This window comes from Nematostella vectensis, chromosome 13 (assembly GCF_932526225.1).
Source record: "Nematostella vectensis chromosome 13, jaNemVect1.1, whole genome shotgun sequence".
NCBI classification, from domain to species: Eukaryota; Metazoa; Cnidaria; class Anthozoa; order Actiniaria; family Edwardsiidae; genus Nematostella; species Nematostella vectensis.
This window is the reverse complement of record NC_064046.1, coordinates 3,578,683-3,599,536: the sequence shown is the minus strand read 5'-3', so window position 1 is coordinate 3,599,536 and position 20,854 is coordinate 3,578,683. Positions and strand designations below refer to the sequence as shown.

The following is a 20,854-nucleotide window of genomic DNA, read 5'->3' as shown; positions in this document are numbered from 1 at the left end:
TATCCGTTGATAATAAACTGAACTGTACTGAATTATTTAAAGCATAGCGTCGTTGCCATGGCAACATTCTTCTCTGCTGCTGACTAAGCCAGATGTAATGCAGCTTGGAGAAACAAACGCGAAAAATACAAAGGCCTAAAAGAAAAATAGGAAAACATATTTGTGGCAACTCGTTTTATTACATTTTGTGGAGCGGAACGCCAATAAAAAATTACTAGCTTTGTATAAACCCATGTATCTGAAATTTTACTCGCGATACTAAAAAAGTATTAATTGTCGTGTCAACAGCAGCCCTAGTACGTCCACAACTCTGAGAAAATGTTTAAATTTCTAAACTTTGGAATCAAGCTTTAGCAAATTCGAGTATTGAGGGAACAGTAATAAAAACCTAAAAAGTCAGAGTTTGTCCATGGGCTTCTTGTGTGTCGAAAAGCCGCCCGCACAGCTGTGTTGGTGTTGCACCTGGGGAATTTGCCTCAGAATCTACGCTCTCCCTCAGCAGGAAACGTCACTAAAATTTAGATAGGTAACAGAGAGTTGTGTTAAATGGAATTTTCCACAAGATCAAGTCAAGAGAATTGATAACAAATAAGCAAAACACAGGAAAGGTGAGCAAATTTATGCGCTTTTATAGTTTTGCTAGTGAAACCATTAATTCACCCCCTGCTCACCCTTACTGTAGTTCTAAATAAAGCCTTGGCAAAAAGCCCTTTTAATTTTAATCCTGTTTCTATCGAACTGTTTATTATTATGAGTTTTCTAGTTAATGTTTCTGTTTTATTTAAGACTAGGGATAGAGTGTTAAAAATGTTTTAAAATACCCAATAGAATAGGCCACGTTGAATATTTAATTTGGTAATTTGTATGCTTTCCTTTTCGCCGACCCAATGTCGAGATGAAAACACGTGAAAAATGAAACTATTGATATAAAGATACAAAACTAAACACAACACCTGTTTACGATCAAGCATGTCTGGCGATTTTGCCTGGGGAAGATGAGCTTAGCGGAGCATAAAAATCATTTTTTTAGCGGTCACGGCAACGAATCCTCTACAGCGCATGCGTACTCGCACGCCAAGTGGACTGGACCTGAGTTATCACGCCATCGTTTTTGAAAGGTTCCGTTTTCGTCCGTCCCACGGCTACGAAAGGGTATCGTTTTCAAATTGTTCCGTTTTCGGTCATCGTTTTCGCGTTTCCGTATCAAAAAGGTTGCGTTTTCAAACGAAAACGGATACGTGGGGACGGGGTCTAAGTTATTTAAATAAGTTAATTACAGGGTTAAGGTCGGTCCGTATCGAAGATGTGTTCGCGCTTGGCGATCAATTATAATTTAATTCAAATGGAATAAGCAAAATATTATAGTCTGAGATAGATAAAAATAAACTTTGGACATTATTTCTACAGTACCGAACGGGATTAGAGGAGTTTACACTGCAAACGTCCGCGTCCTCAATTTACCGTGAAAGTCATTTCTTTCTCGCGCCGCGCTCCGCGCTCGGCCTTCGGCCTCGGTCAGTATTTTCAAGACCTCGGTCAGGGTATTTCACGATACGGACCTCCCACCCGGCCAATAACCGCTATTTATCTTATGTAATGTGGAATTTTAATTGAGGATACTATGGCTAATATGTTAAAACATCATCCATGGGTCGTATTCAATGCAAATGCATGCAAATGAATCAAGTCGATTTTGTCTTCATCAGAGCGGCAAAGGGGGACCCCCCCACCCCTTTCCCTAAAGTATCCCGTTGAATAATCAGTAACCAATCACATCTATTGAATTAGTCATGTGAATAAGTTGTTTCTTTGGCGGCGAGTGTCTAGAACCTGAGATCTGGTCGATTTTGGTTCTTGGCGACCATATCAAAATTATCAGATTATCTCGGCATAAATGCACCCGATAAAATGGTAGGAGCCAATTTCTTCATTTCTCAGTGATAATAGGTGAGTCGTCCATAATTTACGCATTTCACTTTTGCGAGAAAGATATAATACTAATATAAGTGGGCTTGTTCTTATTATTGCTTCTTAATAGCTGTGTGGGTTTTGTAAGATCTCAGATCTCGTTATTGAAGTTTCGACATCAATTTAAACGGCTTTTAATGCCGAACATTTAGTGCTCACGCAGTGCCATGGAAAATTCCAGTGTTTTATGAAAAATTAGCAAAAGAAAAGCAAATATTTGACATACTCCTAAAACTGCACATCACAATCTGATATTTATTGAGGAACTAGGAACTAGGAACAAGGTCTCAATAATTTTATATTGAAGGGTTATAAAATCTAACAAGCGGAGCTCTTCTCTTTACTCAATGTCGTTAATATCTATCGTTTAAACGGTCTCTGGCGTTTGGTCATCCTAGCAAAAATACCCGGCATTCAGGCCCGTACCCAGGATTCTTTTGGGGGAGAGGGGGTGCAAAATTCGAAAAAGTGGACCTAATTTTTCCCGGGGTGTGGTGGGAGGGGGGTGAGTGTTTTGATAAAAATGACCACTCCCGAAAGAACAAAAAAGGATTTTTTTAAGCCATTGCAGTATCTCCACCGGAGCGACGTTTATTTTCGGATTTGGCTACGAAAATGTTTGATTTATGACATACCAGAGTGATCTAGAATGCCTTTTTTTAATCTAATTCTCTTATGCTTTATAGTTTTGTCTAGAAATAGCTGTTGTGGGGTGGGGAAGGGGGTGTTGCGAACGCATCCCCTCCCCCCCCCCCTGGGTACGGGCCTGGGCATCTACGTTATGTCGAATTGTGTAGTTATTTGCTGCAGTACTTACGGCTAGATTCAGTAGGTCTAGTACCCCATTTTTAAAACCATATCAATATTTGGGTGACCTTAAATCTCGCTCGGCCAATCTCTTGGAGGCCTGAGTCTAAGGGCTTTTCAAGACTTGTGTGATAAAGATTTGACCAAGCGATAAAGTTTTTTTGACACATTTTTGCCTCGAGTCTCAAATTGAAAGGAATCAGCATTTTTCACCATGTTTTCTGGAGATCAGGGAGCGGGAAATCTTTAGATCTTCTAAATATGGGCATCAATGCCCATATAAGGCAATGCATACGAAGGACACTATCCGTGGGGAATATGTTTGATATGGGTTTTTTTCGAGATTTCTTCACGACACTTGTCTTCTAATATTATTGAATGAGAAAGCAAAGGTGCGGGATGTTAGGTTTTAACGACGTAAAGCTGAGCAGGCCCGTACAGGGGGGTGCAGGGAGTGCGAACGCACCCCCCACACACAACGGCCGAAGGTCCACTTTCGGTTCTCAATAGACGTGCTATTTGTAGACAAAACTATAAAGCATATGCCAGATCACTCTGGTATGTAATAGCGTGCCTAAAAAAACACGACCATGTCACCGAAACACTTAAAGATCTACATTGGCTCCCCGTTGAAGAGAGAATTATTTTGAAAATTAACCTTATAACTTACAAAACATTAAATGGTTCTGGTCCTTTTTATCTCAAAGACATGCAAAAATACTATTGTCCAGCATGAACACTACGATCGTCTAAGGACTGTTTACGGCTTGTAGAGCCCTCCTTTCTCCAAAAAACTATGGCCAACGTGCTTTCTCTGTGGCCGCCCCCCGACTGTGGAACAAGCTGCCCTTTGTAATTCGTTCTTCTTCAAATGTCAATTGTTTTAAAACTCAGCTAAAAACACATCTTTTTAAAATGGCTTATGATATCTAATACATGTACACAAGTTTGTTATGTTATTTATTTATTTATTTAATTTTCTTTTGCTACTTAGCCTGTAATTTATTAATTTAGTAATTGATTTATTTATAAATCGATACGCCAGTAGATTCAGATTTAGATTAGATTTAGATTTTTAGACTTTTCAGACTTTTTAAAAATATTATTTTGAATTGTGAAGCGCTTAGAACAGCGATGTATAAGCGCTATATAAATGTTATTTATTATTTATTATTATTATTATGTAACCAAATCCGACAATAAACGTCACGTGGAGATACTGCAAAGGCATACAAAATTCTTTTTGTTTTTTCGTAGTTGGTCAGATTTTTGTCAGAGAACTCACCCCCCCCCCCCCCCCCCCCCCCCACCCACTGAAAAATTAGGTCCACTTTTTCGGATTTCGCACCCCCCAAGAAAAATCCTGGGTACGGGCCTGCTGAGTGATAAGTTTATTCGGTTTATTCCCGTTATTTTTTTGTTTTATTCATTAATCAAATACATGGGATTAGATTGTTCGTTTTGTTTATTTGAAGTTTGATGATTCCTCCTGTAAAAGCATCTCTACAATTGTTGAAATGTTGTAAAGAATGAATATATTTGATTTGTCGATTCCTGATTATAATTGCTTTAATAATGTCGGATAGACGAAATAAAAAAAAAACAATAGCCTGATAGCGGTAAGAAAGAGAGATGAATTGCGTGTCGTTAGAGGGTACTCTGATAAATTGCTACCCCAGTATATTTAAACACGATCGCTGAAAGAGACCGGAAGTATTTCTACGAAACAATAGAGACCTGATTAAAATTAAAATGCTTTTGTCAAATTTTGCCATTAATTCTATAATTTAAAAAATAATAGAGAAGACCATATGAGACCGATCTGTTACCGGCATGTTGATAACTTCAAACGCTCACGAGCGTTTAAGTATCGCATCACAGAGCACTGTTATTTATGACCTCGTCAATAATGATGATAGTTGAACTAGTAGGGGTTTCCCCCGTCCGGGTTTTTCCCTTATGAATAGTCTGGCATCATTTAACCGCTACGCGTTATGTTGTTTCACTAACTAAATACACTATTTCCACTGTAAGAAAGCACTTATAAGCCTGTTTCTTTGTTTAGTAAGGACAATTTTTCTTTTGGATGTTCATTATCGGAACATGCTTGGGCTATTTATTTTTTCACAATGCGTAATAATGAAGTGGTGAAGTGGCTGTATTCGATCATTCAACAATAAAAAAGCCTATCATTGATCCTTATCTCATGCGAAGGGACTTCAATACAAGTGGTTACCTGTTGAAAGCAAAGTTAAAGATGCTGTGTTATTCATGGTTCGATGATTTAGATGAACACGTAGTCAAGCCTTACGAATAGAATGAATTTGGATTGCAGCCCGCAGATTAAAAGTGTGTATATATAGTTGTGTTTTGTTGTTGTTCTGTCATCGCTGTCTCTAAAGCACCCTGTTTCGGTTTTGATATCGGCCTAACCGTTTCTTAAAGCTAGTGATTTGAGACGATTTGTGTATGTTTCATTTTTATTCTATTTCTCTTGAAAAGGAGACTAAAAAGAAATTTCAAAAACTATTGAATTAAAAAGTTAACAGAGTAGAACCGTCTCTTTTTTATAACAGGCATCAAGTGTTTAGGTCAGTTCATCAATGGACTTTTGTCATTTTTCCTATCCTTAGTCGTAAAAATTAAGTGGAGTACGTAATTAGATGTTTCTAAGAGTAAACTCCTTACACAGGAAAAAAATCTGAGGTCCATTCCCTTTTGAATCTGAATAAACATGATTTTTTTAGCAATAGTGCTCAGTAAGGTTTAAGGCTAGTCGGAATTATACAACTGCAGACCGCACTGCGTCTATATCTATCTGCCGAGGTAGCTGTGCATAGTGATGACGGGAGTCTGACCATTCCACTTGTAAGAAATAATCTTTATAACAAACTGATCAAAGAATAGCTTTAATCAGAAATGAAGGACCTCTGAAAAATGTCAGACTACGCCCAATATTTGCTCGGTGATATTGAAATGAATATTTCGAAAGCACGAGACTTATGTCCCGTTAATTGCGATCCTGTGACGTTACGAAAGTGACAGATTCATATTCACAAGCAACTTCTAAAAATATATCTAAACTTGAGAACCTTGAGTTTGCTCATTGTTAAGAGCTACGTTTATTGCATTCTATTATTCCATTCAATTTAGTTAATATCTGGCTAAGTTTATCCTTACATCCCTAACTCCATTAGCCAAAACAAAAGGATACTTGGGACAAAATTCTGGGTATCCTAAGAAACCACCAGGCACTAGGATAAATGCACTATTGTACAAATGTTTACAGAAACTGAAAGAACAATGTTTGTTTGAAGTTTAACAGCAATAAAGAGAGGAATATTTTGTGATGAATGGACACAGACGCATGACTCGATGCAAGCGGTGCACTGCAAGAGCAACCCGCCACGCGGCGTTCAATGACGGCACTTCGTCACCCTGAACGACCATCTCCGCCATCTAGAACGAACTCCCAGCTTCCCCTTGGTCAAATCCCGGTCATTCTACACGAATGCCTTAGATTAGGCAAATTTCCATCTCATAGCGCGAGGGCCCTCTGTGTGTACCGCCCTACGTGCTAGCGTTTTCGTCGAATAGATTTAATCCTCAAAGCTACCCGCTATAAGTAAATTTCATTTTCGTTCCTGGTGCTTTTCGGTGCGTTATTCATAACTTCCTTTATAGATTATAGAGATCCGATTATCCTAATAGTTTAAGCACTTTAGAGCTGAGTTGTTAGAAAAAAGATATATGAAGCTTAGTTCTTTTTCTATCTCCTTGACAGTTTGACGCCAATCTCTAATTGTTTCCTAATTAGACTCCCTCGTCGACAAGTTGGCGCTCGATATTTTCGTATTCGAAATTAGAAATATAAATCTTAATGAGCCATATTGCATAAAATATTGAAGGATGAATAAGATGCCAGGGTGAAAGAAAGCCTCTAAATCCTGGCTTCTATGCGCTGGGACTTTTTGCTTTTTGTATCAATCCTTCTCTCCAACCGTCCCCTCCCCCCACCCCAGCACCACGACCCCCTGGCTCGCCCCTCCGGATACGGAGTAAGAGGTGCGAAGCAGGGGAGCCGGACTAATATATACTCAAGCTTCAAGCATTCCTTATATTGCTTCATGCTACCTATTCATTCAATTACCCTATTAGAATTGTATTACAAACTAATAATAAGCACGTGTTGTCACATAAACAGGCATATCAAACATATTCCCCACGGATAGTGTCCTTCGTATGCATTGCCTTATATGGGCATTGATGCCCATATTTAGAAAAGCTAAAATTTTCCCGCTCCCTGATCTCCAGAAAACATGGTGAAAAATGCTGATTCCTGTCAATTTGAGACCCGAGGCAAAAATGTGTCAAAAAAAACTTTATCGCTTGGTCAAATCTTTATCACACAAGCCTTGAAAAGCCCTTAGACCCAGGCCTCCAAGAGATTGGCCGAGCGAGTTTTAAGGTCACCCAAATATTGATATGACGTTTAAGGCTACCTCGTTTAAGCGAAAACATTTTTTATCATGGTAAAGAAAGAAGAAAATGAGGTTAAAAACACACCACAACCGCACCTATGTGATGGAAGTATATCGTAAAATAAGTAATTCATATTATGAATTTCTCTTTCGTTAATCGTTGTTGCTTGCATAACGATATGCGAGCGAGACTTTTGAGGTTATGAAACAAGGCTTTCTACGAGAGCGCATCTCTGCAATAGATTTAGACCCCGTTCCCACGTTATATGGTTACACGAAAAGTATTAGAATCGTTTATACGGAAAACACCGGCTACGTTTGGAAGGGAGGCGTAACCTCTTGGTCTTGGCCCTTTGAGGGCCCCCATGGTGCATACTCACGTGTCCATGGATCACGTGTTGTTATTAGCGAGTGTGACTCTCTTTAAAGACAAGTGGGTTTAGTTGCGAATCGACATCTCTAGTGGATGATAATTGATGAGAAGTTGTCGTATATTCTATGAAATCATTAATCATTCAATTATGCAAAACGGTGTGAAATCGGTTCTGGGTCGATCTAGTAGAAGATCTATAGATGATTCCACTTGCATGATCTACGCTTTTATTCAAATATTTATCGTTTATATTTGACAAAGCACATCCAGCACATTTTTCCGTTTTAATTTTGAGATTCAAGCCTCTTGTTAACCCGAGCTCTGTAAACTTGTACGTACTCAAGCGCTTGGTAACTAACTTGACCTGTTGCCATCGCGGGCTTTAATTTTTTAGAATTAAAAGACAGTCGTTGTTCGATAAATAGTTTCATTAGCCTTACCGCTCTCATAGTCTTATTAGCCTTACTCCTCCCCGCAGAACTTCAGCAGTTAACAGTCTCATGGTTTCATGTCTATGTGAAGTATGTTGAGTCATTGACCACGTGTATGCCAAACCCTTTCAAGTGGCCACTTGTTTTACTCTTGACGACTGGAGTACTACTCTCGAACCGTGCGCATTCCTTCGTGCCCACGATTTCGTTTGGAATTTCAGAATTGAATGACTATGCATTACTGACGAAACATAGAACCCTTTATCTGTTTATTGGGCTGTGAGGTACGCCGTGGCGTGTTTCTAGCCACGCTCCTAGGGACCCTCTTAGCTTTTTAAAGGGGAAGGGGGCTATGCTCAGAGTTTGAAGAGTTTGGGGGGGGGGGGGGGGGCATCACTTAAGCCTCTTTCTAAATAATCTAAGGTCCTTTGGATGCTTTCAAGAGCACACCCATACCGTGTTTATTATTTCCTCCCCCTCAGAACTTTGTCTTATCTCATCTCTCATTTTTCTTCAGCGAATTCACCTAGACGAGGCTCACCACAGACTCAATCTCCCTCCCCGCCCGCGGAGTATACAGGGTTCCAAAAAGCGTTCACTCCTTATGTGGTAAGTTGTTATGTCATATCAATATCATTTGGCTATTATAATAGGGCGGAGTGGTGCGGCTAATTAACGATAACTTTGCATTGCGCGATTATGATAATAAAGTCGTAAACGATTGGCCCCAGATTTGGGATGTGTAAGCCCGGAATTTTAAGGCTTTTGATTGCTGGATGCTCCATATTCTATTCACAAAACGTTTTTCGAAATGCCGGATAAAGTAGGGTATTTTGCGATCAGGATAAAATGGGGATTCACCAAGAAGAACATAACTGGGATTCGGGAAAGAAATGCCGCATTGTCACCAGTTTACTTCCAATATCATCGGATATTGTTACTTAACAATATCCGATGATTTCTAACGGAAAACTCGAAAAATATTTCAAAATATTGAAAGCAGTGTGTCTATTAGAAGTTTCTTTGAGGATGTGATTGATAATCAAGAGCGGATGGCCTGTTAAATATGTCGGATTTAAATAGATTCTTTTGTCTTTTAACGGTCGAGGTTTCCGTCGGACCTCCGGAAGTAAACTGGTGACAATATGCGGCTTTAAATGACCTTTATTTTGGTATACCAGGCGCGTACCCAGAATTGGCTTGGGGTGGGGGTTGGGGGTGCAGTCATAGGTATTTTTAAAGAAAGCATAGTATTGGAAGATTCCTTAAATAAGAGATTACCCACTTTTTGGCCGTCAAAGGGCGCACCCCCTGTGGGTGTGCCTTGTATATGGGATACATTGGATAACAGGGTCATTCGGCCGCATTTTCTATTAACTGATACCAATTCAAAATGTCTTCTTTGCAGCAATCAAATTACCCCAAGCATTTCATCAGCCCACCACCAAGATACTCTGACATGTTCCCCTTCGCATCGCCTTTGAGCACAGGATCGTCAAGTTCCTCAGAATCCCTGGACAGTAATAGCAACTACATGTCTATGGGTGACGACCTAGACCACATCACCCCCACCCTACCCCCGGTAATGCCAAATGGACATTTCGAGGAGACCATAGCAGAGGTAGGTATTACATCGCTATCGACCCCCCCCCCCCCCTCTCCAAATCACCCCCACTCTACCCCCGGTAATGCCAAATGGACATTTCGAGGAGACCATAGCAGAGGTAGGTATTACATCGCTATCGACCCCCCTCCCCTAAGTCACCCCCACTCTACCCCCGGTAATGCCAAATGGACACTTCTAGGAGACCATAGCAGAGGTAGGTATTACATTGCTATCGACCCCCCCTCCCCTAAGTCACCCCAACTCTACCCCCGGTAATGCCAAAAGGACATTTCGAGGAGACCATAGCAGAGGTAGGTATTACATCGCTATCGGCCCCCTCCCCCTCCCCTAAGTCACCCCCACTCTACCCCCGGTAATGCCAAATGGACACTTCTAGGAGACCATAGCAGAGTAAGGTATCACATCGCTATCGAACCCCTCCCCTCTCCCCTAAGTCACCTTCACTCTACCCTCTATATTGGCAAATAGACATTTCTAGGAGACCATAGCAGATATAGGTAAGCGAGGTAATAGCGGAGTCCCCTCTCCCCTTAGTAACCCCCACCCTACCCCCGGTCATGCCGAATGGTTATTTCGCGGAGGCCATGTCAAAGATGGTAATAAATAAATTGCGATGTCCCCACTCTCCTAAGTCATCCGTACCCTACCCCCGATAATCCCGGTAATACTCACTCGTCAATCTAACATGTTTTCTTTTTAAATTGATTTTCTCTAAAGGAAGAAGCGAATGAACGGTTATTTTACGATCTGTATGGCACTCTAAGTAGCCTGGGGTACCCGCTGATACAAGGAAACGCAGGCGACTACGGACAAGAACAAACGCTCACTGAACTCACAAACATGCCTTTACACGGAGAGGGATTGGGCACTAGCGGAGGTGACATAGGTGTTATGTCGCCGTTTGAAATGGCAGCTATGGACGTGAAGAACAGCGTTTGTAGCGGTAAGCAGTCAGGCCTAGTTTGTTATTTCCCGCCCTGAATAGAATCCCCTTTCTTTGTCCTCTATTTTCGAAGGAGCACTTGTCCGTCCTGAAATGTGATCCCTTAGAAGATTTAATCGTGTGTACTAATATCTTTAACATTTTGTGTTCAGGTTTTCAGGCCGGACTACTGCGAATGCTGCAGTCAGAGACAAACACAAACAACAAAGTACGTTCTTTTAACTTTTAACAAGAGATCAGGGGGGGGCAGGGTTTCCTGGATGGAGCGGGATGGAGGGGGGGAGGAGGGAGGTTGAAATGGAGGGGGGAGGGAGAGGTGACCAGACACTGTTTGTCTAATGTCATCAAATTATCTCACAGGGACTTGATCTGATGCCACTCTCACAAGTCCACACCAAACCAGGTGTGTATCTACATTAGATATATAAATAATAAATCCGACCACTTATTCTTTTATTTCGATATATCTATAACACAGAAATGAAGCTAAGCTCACAGGCCTGTCATTATCCGCATCGCGTTAATCAAGTTGTGTGAAATTTCCTACCTTAGCAAGACCTCGAAGACGTTTGAAGGGGTGGCATTTTTAGCAAAGCCACTCTCCCCATCCTTCTCTCACTACCCCTCTAAAGAACTGTGATTACGTACCTTTGCATGACCGAAAAGCTTCTTACACGCAGAAAAAAGCTTCATAAACACCGGTTTCCCCACGTATGGCCAGACTACACCGAAGATCTTGGTGTTCTCAGATCCCTACATCCAGTTCTCATTCAGGAAGCCAGGTTGATATTGCGGAGCTCGCCAGACTTATGGCAGAAACCAAGAGCCAAGTGGATCCACCAGGTATTTCACAAGGACAAGATAGCTTGACGAAGAGTAATGACGATGATGGCGGTGATGATGACGACGACGACGACGACGACGATGACGACGAAGGTGGTGGTGGTGGTGATGGTGGTGGTGATATTGATATGGTGATGTTCTTGATAATAGTAGTGAAAAGGTGATGGTGGCGATGATGATGATGATGACGACGACGACGACGATGATGATGATGTTGATGATAATGGTTTTGGTGGTGATGATGGTGAAAGCGATAATTGCAATGGTGATGGTGATGACGTTGATGGCGATGGTGATAATGATGGTGGCACGCAATAATAATGATGATGATGAACCTCAAGATGCCAATGACCGCTTACTGTGTGCTTTCTGCTATCTACTGAGTGACTTCTGTATTGTTTTGATGTTTATACATAATCAAAAGGTAATTAGTCATTTTTCTCCTCAAAAGACTGCAGTCTGCTTGTCCGTCTCTTCTACGATGAAAAAGAGGTCACAAACTTTGGTCTTGGAAAGAGCGACTTTAACTGGCGGATGTGTTACGGAAAACCGGTCAAACCGGATCCAGACTGGAACCTAAGCCTGTACAGCCAGATTTACGGGCCACCAAGCGCCAAGTTGATTGAGTTCCCGCAAAAGACGTGCTCAAAGGAGACGGAGATGGTTCTGATGAACTTCAACCGCGGACTTGTTCTTGAGATGATGCCAGAGGGAAACTTGTGGGTCAAAAGACTTAGCATTTCAAAGGTGAGTTGACGAGGAGCTGGTAATGATGATGGTTTAATATTGTTATGAAGGGATAAACGTTGGCTCATAATGTCTTTTTCTGCGAACCCTTAAAAATACCATTTCTAGTAGAAAAGTATATTTTCTCTCAGATGCCCCCTAAAAATATGACGAGCATTCCTATCAGGTCGACATGGGAAGTACACCCCCCCCCCCCCCTACTCCACACCCGGGGGCATCGTGCCATGATCTGTAATTTTAGCAAGGAAATAAAACATAAAATAAATTACTAACAATTAATTAATTAATAAATAAATAATAAATAAATTCAATGAAAGGAATACTGCCGTTGTCACAGGTGTATTATGTTGGCTCATCCAAGCAGCCAGAGAAGTTACTTCGCGAGAACAGCACCAAAGTGTTCGACTTTGAAGACTTCCAAAGGAGGCTCCGCAGCAGTAAGAATGGTAAATGCGCACCACCAAGCTATGACGTCACCTTCACACTCGGTCAGCCGAATGGGGGACTGGTGTGTATTGTGGTCACGCATGCGCTTGCGAAGCAAATGATGTTGGAACAGCAATCAGGCGAGCAATTCATTTCGGATCCAAACAATAACGATAAACTCGCTAGTGACATGCAGAGTCAGCTGAGATAGATAAAGAGTCTTGTTACTAAAAAGTTACCAAATGATTTTTAATACGGTAAAATGTCAAGAAAACAATTATGGATAAAAGGCATACTAAAGGCGTCTTCTTTTCGTGTACCGTTTCAAATGAAAATGAACAAAGTCGAGTGTTTCATATTCATTTCCGCACATTTGCATTTGGAACGGCACATGAAAGGAACGGCGTCTTAATTTTACCTTACAGTCATAATTAAAAATTTACTTTACTTTATTGTCGCAAAAAAAGTTATTATGGTGATGGTTACGATGGAAGAAAATATAATGCATGTTTATAATAGCGTATAGCCACAGTGAGACTTTGCATCTAGATAGAGCTCGATACTAATATTATATATTCTTCTTTTATAAAGAAAATCAAAAAAACTAAACCCATATAGAAACTAATACGTTTTATTACGTTCGTACTTGTATTTCTTTATTTTCCCAAAGTTCTTTATAAGTCAAATGAACGAGGCGTAGACAGAACATCCCCTGCGCTTGACACAATCCCAGTAAAACGTTTTCAACGTTTTGCGAACTCTCGCCGACAATTTCCAACTAATAAATGATGGAAGCCAACCTAGTACCAGGCTTTCTTACCGGGTTTCCTGTGCTCTGATGTGAACCGTGAGGTAGCCTGGGGGCTGGGACGAGCTCATTCCTGTGACGTCACAACTCTTACCATCCACTGGATGGAAGCCAAAAAGTGGTTTAGCAGTAGCAAGTTGACAAGTGTTGTCAAGAATTCGCAATGTATTGATAATGTCAGTTATGCTGTCTGGATATATATTGACAGTAATTCACCTTTTTTTTTGCTTCTTATACATGGAATATATATATGTAACCACGGGTTTTAATGATAGAATAGGGTAGCCTAGTAAGCATTTGCTTCAGTTTTATGAAGTCTTCTCAAACCTTTATAAGTGTCCAAGGAGTTGTATTGGTAAAGTACTAATAACTTGCTCACACGAGTGTGTAATGTTTTATTTTAAAAATAAACCTTTTTTTACAAGAAAGTCATTATTATTCATATATCTTTGCCTATATTATACCTATAATGCAAGGAGGATTGAAAGCTCCCTTTGCGCGCGCAAAACATATAATCAACCGCCGAGCTTGCGTGACCAGGTTGTTTCGTGACCAAGGCAGCAAAATGGCTGCCGATGCTGTCCGCGTCTTATCAACTTTAGGCCCCTTCTTTCAACCTGCATAGTGTCATTTATCTTCACTGCATCGAAGAGAATCGTTTTATGACAGTGCAGGGATTTCCTTGTCTGCAAATAAATACGTCGCTGGCGCATTTTAGCTTTCCTGTCGAGGCCAATACTCGTCGGGCTTGTGTAATCCTTTGGACGACAGAGAATGAAAACAAACTAAAAAATGTTGCAAGCCCTGCTCTTCTCTCGATCATCAGCTCCAGTCGATTATCGGTGAGTGTGTGAGATATCGATATAAGCGTCTTTTGACTGATTGAAGGGAAACACTTTCGACGGGAAACCATTTTGAGGTAAATGTCACGACAGCTATCCACTGTTAGCGCAAAAAAGGGTTTATTTTGAAACGTCCCCGATGCTGGGTACTTTTGGGAACTTTTGAATAATTCATGTTGTGTGACTTAAAAACTAACGCATGGAATAATACATTCCTTAAAGTACCCAATGAGGAGGGCGCAAAAGCAATTTTAATCCGAGGTCAAAGGAAAGATTAACAAACAATGGCGACTATGCTGTAACACAATGAAACACTTCAGCCGTCTCGCATGTACTACCTTGCATTGTGTTTCTTGTTGCTAATCCTTTGAAAGGCATGAAACAAGTATATAAAAACATGAGTGAAAGTCAAACTCACCTTCTATAACCATGCGATGAATAAAAACGCTTAAAGGCACGTCCTTTTTCCGCCGGAAATCGCCTCTCGATAAATAATTAACCTGAATTTATAATGAGGTGCACGCGCGCAAGGCATTTTGGGAGCTTTAAATTCTCCTTGCCTATAATGTGACCTCGTTCCCATGCCCTGTGGTTAAATTGGGAAAAGTATATACTGTATATATTGAGAAAAGATTATAGTTCGATTGGTTGCTTGCGTTGATTATTTTGCTGTGCTCGAACGGTCTGCCCGACGAAAACAAAAATAAGTATTATATGGGACAAAGGATGGTATTACGATCTTTAAATAACAAATAATCCTCTTTTTGGCGCCCAAGGGGGGAGGGGACGCACGGGGAGGGGGTCCACCCTACCCCCCCTGAACACACCTGATGTATCCGTTGATAATAAACTGAACTGTACTGAATTATTTAAAGCATAGCGTCGTTGCCATGGCAACATTCTTCTCTGCTGCTGACTAAGCCAGATGTAATGCAGCTTGGAGAAACAAACGCGAAAAATACAAAGGCTTAAAAGAAAAATAGGAAAACATATTTGTGGCAACTCCTTCTATTACATTTTGTGGAGCGGAATGCCATAAAAATCAAAATTACTAGCTTTGTATAAACCCATATATCTGAAATTTTACTCGCGATACTAAAAAAAGTATGAATTGTCGTGTCAACAGCAGCCCTAGTACGTCCACAATTCTGAGAAAATGTTTAAATTTCTAAACTTTGGAATCAAGCTTTAGCAAATTCGAGTATTGAGGGAACAGTAATAAAAACCTAAAAAGTCAGAGTTTGTCCATGGGCTTCCTGTGTGTCTAAAAGCCTCCTGCACAGCTGTGTTGGTGTTGCACCTGGGGAATTTGCCTCAGAATCTACGCTCTCTCCCTCAGCAGGAAACGTCACTAAAATTTAGATAGGTGACAGAGGGTTGTGTTGAATGGAATTTTCCACAAGATCAAGTCAAGAGAATTGATAACAAATAAGCAAAACACAGGAAAGGTGAGAAAATTTATGCGCTTTTATAGTTTTGCTAGAAACCATTAATTCACCGCTGCTCTCAGTCACCCTTACTGTAGTTCTAAATAAAGCCTTGGTAAAAATAACCCTTTTAATTTTGATCCTGTTTTAATGTAACTGTTTATTATTATGAGTTTTCTAGTTTATGTTTCTATTCTATTTAAGACTAGGGATAGAGTGTTAAAAATGTTTTAAAATACCCAATAGAATAGGCCACGTTGAATATTTAATTTGGTAATTTGTATGCTTTCCTTTTCGCCGACCCAATGTCGAGATGAAAACACGTGAAAAATGAAACTATCGATATAAAGATACAAAACTAAACACAACACCTGTTTACGATCAAGCATGTCTGGCGATTTTGCCTGGGGAGATGAGATTAGCGGAGCATAAAAATCATTTTTTTAGCGGTCACGGTAACGAATCCTGCATTCTGATTGGCTAATAGAGCGGTCCGGAGATTTCTTTATCTACCCTAGGTCCGAGAATTTATATTTTGCGCGCGCTGCTCGCTCAAAGTATGCTTTCGCTGGCACTAGAAAATAAGTTACTTAAAAGGTCGGTCAGTATCGTGAAATACCGTGACCTCGGCCTTGAAAATACTAGGGACCTTCAGCAAGGACGACGGTGACGGCTAGGACAACGAGTTCGATAAAGATATGTTCGCGCTTGGCGATCAATTATAATTTAATTCAAATGGAATAAGCAAAGGCCTTCGGCCTCGGTCAGTATTTTCAATACCTCGGTCACGGTATCACGATACGGACCTCCCACCCGGCAAATAACCACTATTTATCTTATGTAATGTGAAATTTTAATTGAGGATACTAAGGCTAATATGTTCAAACGATATAACATCCATGAGTCGTATTCAATGCAAATGCATGCAAATGAATCAAGTCGATTTTCTCTTCATCAGAGCGGCAAAGGGGACCCCCTCCCCCCCATCCTTTTCCCCAAAGTATCCCGTTGAATAATCAGTAACCAATCACATCTATCGAATTAGTCATGTGAATAAGTTGTTTCTTTGGCGGCGAGTGTCTAGAACCTGAAATCTGGTCGATGTTTGGTTCTTGGCGACCATATCAAAATTATCTCAGCATAAATGAACCCGATAAAATGGTAGGAGGAAAACTCTTCATTTCTCAGTGATAATAGGTGAGTCGTCCATAATTTGCGCATTTCACTTTTGCGAGGAAGATATAATACTGATATAAGTGGGAGCTTGTTCTTATTATTGCTTCTTACTAGCTGTGTGGGTTTTGTAAGATCTCAGAAATTATTCATGGTATCTTGGGAACATTTATAGTAGATAAAGTCCCCTGAGAACAATATATAGATCAAATAACACCGTTGCCATGTGATTTCATACAAAAAGTCTACCCTTTGTTGGAGTTAAGTGTTCCTTGTTTTAGCGGTTATCTATGTACTGCCGCACTGTTTTTCGCGTTGGGGTCAAACTAGCGTTCTCTCGCCGTCATCGTCTTGATAATTTGTTAATAATTTATCCTGTACATAAGGTTAATATCTTAAAAGAGAAATGGAGGAGAAATAAGTCCTTTTGTTTCGGGAAATACGGCTGTTTATAACGATACAGCTCGTTTACGCTGAGTAAGTGTTTGATTTGCTACAAAGACCCTCGAATCGACTTTGAGATCTCATCGGGAATTTTGAAGGATCGGAAGTAATCGGTAAAGATAGATTTATTGTGACTCGCTATTCTCGTGTTCTCTGTGATGAATCCAGGGCTTACGATAGATGACGTGGTTTATTTTATTATTCCTTTCTTTCCACAGACGCTGAAAGGGACTTTGTAATTAAGTATGGCTCCGTCTACGGAAAGATGGTGTATATATTTTCTGGTGCTCGCGAATTCTATTTACTCGATCTCCACACAGAACGTCACCATTGCCCCTACAAGTTCCAACACGACCCAAAACCATACAAAACCGATCCCTTTTAGCTGTAAATGGAGAGATCTTAGATTCCCCATAACCTATGGGCCGGCCATTGCATGTGTGTTGTGTATTCTACTTGGAGGGTTCAAATTATTTGTTGGTGAGTTCTCACATTCGATTTCCCCCATCGAACAACTACTTACATTGTAAAATGATAAGAATTTAAGATTTCTAAGCAAATCTAGATCGACTGCTTTGTTTGTGTGTTTTCAAATATGAGTTTGATTGTCGCCGCGTTATATCGCTCTGTGCGGTCAGAAGGAACATTGAATATCTTATTCTAGAAATGGAATGGCTTATTTTCGGCTTTTGAAATAATTCGTGCTGGCATCCAACTGATAGTAGTAGATAACCAAAGTATTGTGTTCTTTTTGTGTGACTAAAAATAACCAAAATATACCAATGTTATGACTGCGAAAATTAGAATTTCCTCTTTGCTTTGTTTTTGATAAGGAAGAAGAGTGCGTTTTTTTATGCTTCGTTTCCGACTTTCGAGCTTAATAACAAATGAGGAATTTCCTGGCCTTGCAGATCTCACTGACTCTCACAAATTCAAATATTTTGTGTCTTGAGTGAGTGTGTTTCGGGGAGGCAACAAGAAAATCCCTGTTAGCAATTGTCTACTCTTTGGCAATCAATTTATTGAACATGCGAAACTCCCCCCCCCCCCCCCCCCCCTTACTAAAGAATTATAAAAAGTGACGAGAACTGGCAAAGGAAGCAGTGACATTGGACCCTCTTGTCCTAAAATGCTTTTCTTAGATTTCAAAAGATGTCCCATATATTTAAGTTCACTAAATCCATTATCCAAAACATGATACATGGAAAATTAGGGGTAGATTTATGATTTTTTTCAAGTTAATCTTGAAAGAAATATGCAATTTTGAGTTATGAGTTGAGTTCAGTTAATTTACTCTCAGTGGCAGACCTTGTTTCCACAGTTGAACAATACCTAAAGTTTTCTTCTTATTTTTCAGGCTACAAGTATCAGCGTACCACTCTTTTCCTGATGGGTTTCACCTCTGCAACCATACTTACCTACTTTATATCTTTAGAGAGGAGTAACCTTCGCATAGAATACACTCTACTTATTACAGCCGCCATCGGCATCTTTGCAGGGATCCTTTGCACTACTGTCATGTTTTGTGGCCTTTTTGTGAGTGGGTTATCTGCTGGTATTTGTATCGGAATGGCATTTTTGTTAGGCTTTGCCACACTATTTGCAGAGTACAACACTATATCCATTCCACTAGGGGTGGTTATTACTGTGGCTGTTCTGATGGCTGGCGCGGCAGTGTGGTGGAAGCGTGTTATCTTGATCATCTCAACTTGCACATTCGGCGGTATTCTCCTAGCAGCAGGAGTGGACTATTTCATAGAGGACTTCCTAATGATGATATATGCATGGAATAAGGTGTTCCTATTAGACATTGTAGACACACCTTGTTTTTTCTCATGGATTATCCTAGGGGTGTGGCCTTTATTGACTTTCATTGGACTACTGGTGCAGTTCCTGAAAACTGGCAAGGAAAAAATGAAGGCTAAAAAGGGTGAGCGCCATCACCGGTTTCGCTATCGACAAAGAAATGACGACCATAGCAGACTTGTGTGAATCTCGGATTGTGAATGATACATAAGAGGGACGACAATAGACTATTCAATTTACTTGTTTAACTTTAAAAATGTGTGATTTCACACTGACTCTTCATCACAGTGGGGAGGTTCAGCAAAGTTTTGTTATACATTCTCTTTCAGTAATGCGTTCATAAAAGAAGCAATACTTCAACATATTTTAAAGTATTGTGCACTTAAATACAATTTTGATAAAGATATTTTCACACTGTGTGTGAACCACTGTAATTTAGTACCAATTCATTGCAATGTTTTTATGTGCAAATATGTTGATTGGAAATCCAAACCAAAAATTTAATATATAAGGTCTGTGCACTATTTGCAAATTGATGAATGCTTCCAAATTCAGTTTTTGTTAAATGAAACAGCTGTTGCATAATCAGAATTCATGTTTATATCTGTGACATGGTAACTTAATGTTACTTAATAATAATTGTTGTTTTTGTGTGTGAACTTAAATAAAGCTGTTGGGCATTTTATAAAAGCAAAAATAAATTGATAAGTGATTTGTCTGTATTGTGCCGTAAAGGAATGATTAAAATGATAGTGCATGCCTTGTACTATCGTGTGTTTATCATGAATACGTCTTAAGTTTTGTGTGATCTAGAGAGGAGAATGTCCCATGATTATCCAATCGGTGCAGGTCAGTCATGTTTAGTCTATTTGCACCATTTACTAGTTTTTTTTGTTGTTGTTTTTTTTTTTTTTATTGTTTTTTTTTTTTGCATGATCACACATTCAATACTATATTTATTAAGGTTAAAAAATCACTATAATTTAAAAAAATTGCATCCCTATTAATTGCTAATATTATGTTGCTTATTACCATTCAACGCAGATCAATACAACAAGAGATACCGTATGGGATCCCCATTTTACTCTGCCCCTGATCTAGACGACGTAGAAATGAGAGAGTTACTACATCGGCAAGCAGGGTCCAACACAAGTAACCAGACTTCAAGCGATGTGCACCTAAATGCTGACCACACTGTTTGATGTGGCGCTAAATCTTTATAATATAGCATGGATAATCATATAGTAAAAATAAGAATAATTATTATGCTAGAATTCAATTTTTGGATATCCAACATTTGGATATCAATTTTGAAAATTAGAATAAAATTTGGCTAGTTTTAAATACAAAATTAACCACATTTAAACATTAGTTTTGAAAGGCTGTTGTAAAAATTATAATAAAATTTTGCTAGTTTAAAATTTTAATATTAACCACATTTAGATATGAGTTTTGAAAAGCTTTATATAAAAATATGTTTATTTAATTTAATTAAATACTTTTATTCAATATTTATGAGAATATTTTTTTTCAGTATGAGCAAATATAAATCGTAAATAACTGACAAAAGATTCCAAATACAAATTGAATACTCAAAAGGATGTTATTATTTTTCTGAATTATTTGTGCAATAAATTTGATTCAAATGAATATCTAAAGTATATTAAAGACATCTAAACCACTTTCACAACAAACTAATGGTAAGTGG

The 20,854-nt window shown here is 39.6% G+C and overlaps 3 protein-coding genes and 2 long non-coding RNA genes across 11 annotated transcripts; 3 read left to right on the top strand and 2 right to left on the bottom strand.

Moving 5' to 3' along the window:
- Nucleotides 1-157: 157 nt before the first annotated feature.
- On the bottom strand, nt 158-8,536 carry LOC116614075. Of its 2 annotated transcripts, none has more exons than XR_007306261.1 (2): nt 8,070-8,536; nt 158-511 (listed from the first exon to the last, which is right to left on the bottom strand). It is a non-coding gene; the product is annotated as an uncharacterized LOC116614075 (long non-coding RNA). The 2 variants fall into 2 exon arrangements; XR_007306262.1 differs by lacking the exon at nt 8,070-8,536 and adding an exon at nt 954-1,050.
- On the top strand, nt 1,809-13,271 carry LOC116601137. 4 transcript variants are annotated; one of them, XM_048720725.1, is made up of 9 exons: nt 1,809-1,947; nt 8,578-8,669; nt 9,469-9,681; nt 10,405-10,630; nt 10,783-10,838; nt 10,991-11,033; nt 11,311-11,473; nt 11,925-12,220; nt 12,558-13,271. In XM_048720725.1, the coding sequence occupies exons 3-7, from the start codon at nt 9,520-9,522 to the stop codon at nt 11,415-11,417; spliced, it is 594 nt and encodes a 197-aa protein (XP_048576682.1). In that variant the 5' UTR covers nt 1,809-1,947; nt 8,578-8,669; nt 9,469-9,519; the 3' UTR covers nt 11,418-11,473; nt 11,925-12,220; nt 12,558-13,271. The 4 variants fall into 4 exon arrangements, with proteins under 4 accessions (XP_048576682.1, XP_048576681.1, XP_032230555.2 ...); XM_048720724.1 differs by lacking the exon at nt 1,809-1,947 and having other exon boundaries at nt 8,493-8,669; nt 9,469-9,642; XM_032374664.2 differs by lacking the exon at nt 1,809-1,947 and having other exon boundaries at nt 8,493-8,669.
- LOC5506277 lies at nt 11,440-12,857 on the top strand. The gene is made up of 3 exons (XM_032374649.1): nt 11,440-11,473; nt 11,925-12,220; nt 12,558-12,857. Exons 1-3 carry the CDS (start codon nt 11,440-11,442, stop codon nt 12,855-12,857), a joined length of 630 nt encoding a protein of 209 aa, XP_032230540.1.
- A 563-nt stretch (nt 13,272-13,834) lies between the features above and the next one.
- Nucleotides 13,835-14,785, bottom strand: LOC116614074. Its single transcript, XR_004294344.2, has 2 exons — nt 14,715-14,785; nt 13,835-14,212 (listed from the first exon to the last, which is right to left on the bottom strand). It is a non-coding gene; the product is annotated as an uncharacterized LOC116614074 (long non-coding RNA).
- An 824-nt stretch (nt 14,786-15,609) lies between these two features.
- On the top strand, nt 15,610-20,796 carry LOC5506293 (transmembrane protein 198). 3 transcript variants are annotated; one of them, XM_032374661.2, is made up of 4 exons: nt 15,610-15,744; nt 17,559-17,820; nt 18,698-19,270; nt 20,191-20,796. In XM_032374661.2, exons 2-4 carry the CDS (start codon nt 17,586-17,588, stop codon nt 20,346-20,348), a joined length of 966 nt encoding a protein of 321 aa, XP_032230552.1. In that variant the 5' UTR covers nt 15,610-15,744; nt 17,559-17,585; the 3' UTR covers nt 20,349-20,796. The 3 variants fall into 3 exon arrangements, with proteins under 3 accessions (XP_032230552.1, XP_001627017.2, XP_032230550.1); XM_001626967.3 differs by lacking the exon at nt 15,610-15,744 and adding an exon at nt 16,757-16,920; XM_032374659.2 differs by lacking the exon at nt 15,610-15,744 and adding an exon at nt 17,024-17,453.
- Nucleotides 20,797-20,854: the final 58 nt, after the last annotated feature.

Excerpts from the sequence above, each read along its gene's own strand:
- LOC5506277 (XM_032374649.1), top strand. The coding sequence starts at position 11,440 with ATGGCAGAAACCAAGAGCCAAGTGGATCCACCAG. Across the intron at positions 11,474-11,924 it reads GAGCCAAGTGGATCCACCAG|ACTGCAGTCTGCTTGTCCGT; the intron begins GTATTTCACAAG and ends TCTCCTCAAAAG. Across the intron at positions 12,221-12,557 it reads AAAGACTTAGCATTTCAAAG|GTGTATTATGTTGGCTCATC; the intron begins GTGAGTTGACGA and ends CCGTTGTCACAG.
- LOC5506293 (XM_032374661.2), top strand. The coding sequence starts at position 17,586 with ATGGCTCCGTCTACGGAAAGATGGTGTATATATTTTCTGGTGCTCGCG. Across the intron at positions 17,821-18,697 it reads AGGGTTCAAATTATTTGTTG|GCTACAAGTATCAGCGTACC; the intron begins GTGAGTTCTCAC and ends CTTATTTTTCAG. Across the intron at positions 19,271-20,190 it reads AAAAATGAAGGCTAAAAAGG|ATCAATACAACAAGAGATAC; the intron begins GTGAGCGCCATC and ends CATTCAACGCAG.
- LOC116601137 (XM_032374664.2), top strand. The coding sequence starts at position 8,493 with ATGCTTTCAAGAGCACACCCATACCGTGTTTATTATTTCCTCCCCCTC. Across the intron at positions 9,682-10,404 it reads TCGAGGAGACCATAGCAGAG|GAAGAAGCGAATGAACGGTT; the intron begins GTAGGTATTACA and ends TTTTCTCTAAAG. Across the intron at positions 10,839-10,990 it reads AGACAAACACAAACAACAAA|GGACTTGATCTGATGCCACT; the intron begins GTACGTTCTTTT and ends ATTATCTCACAG.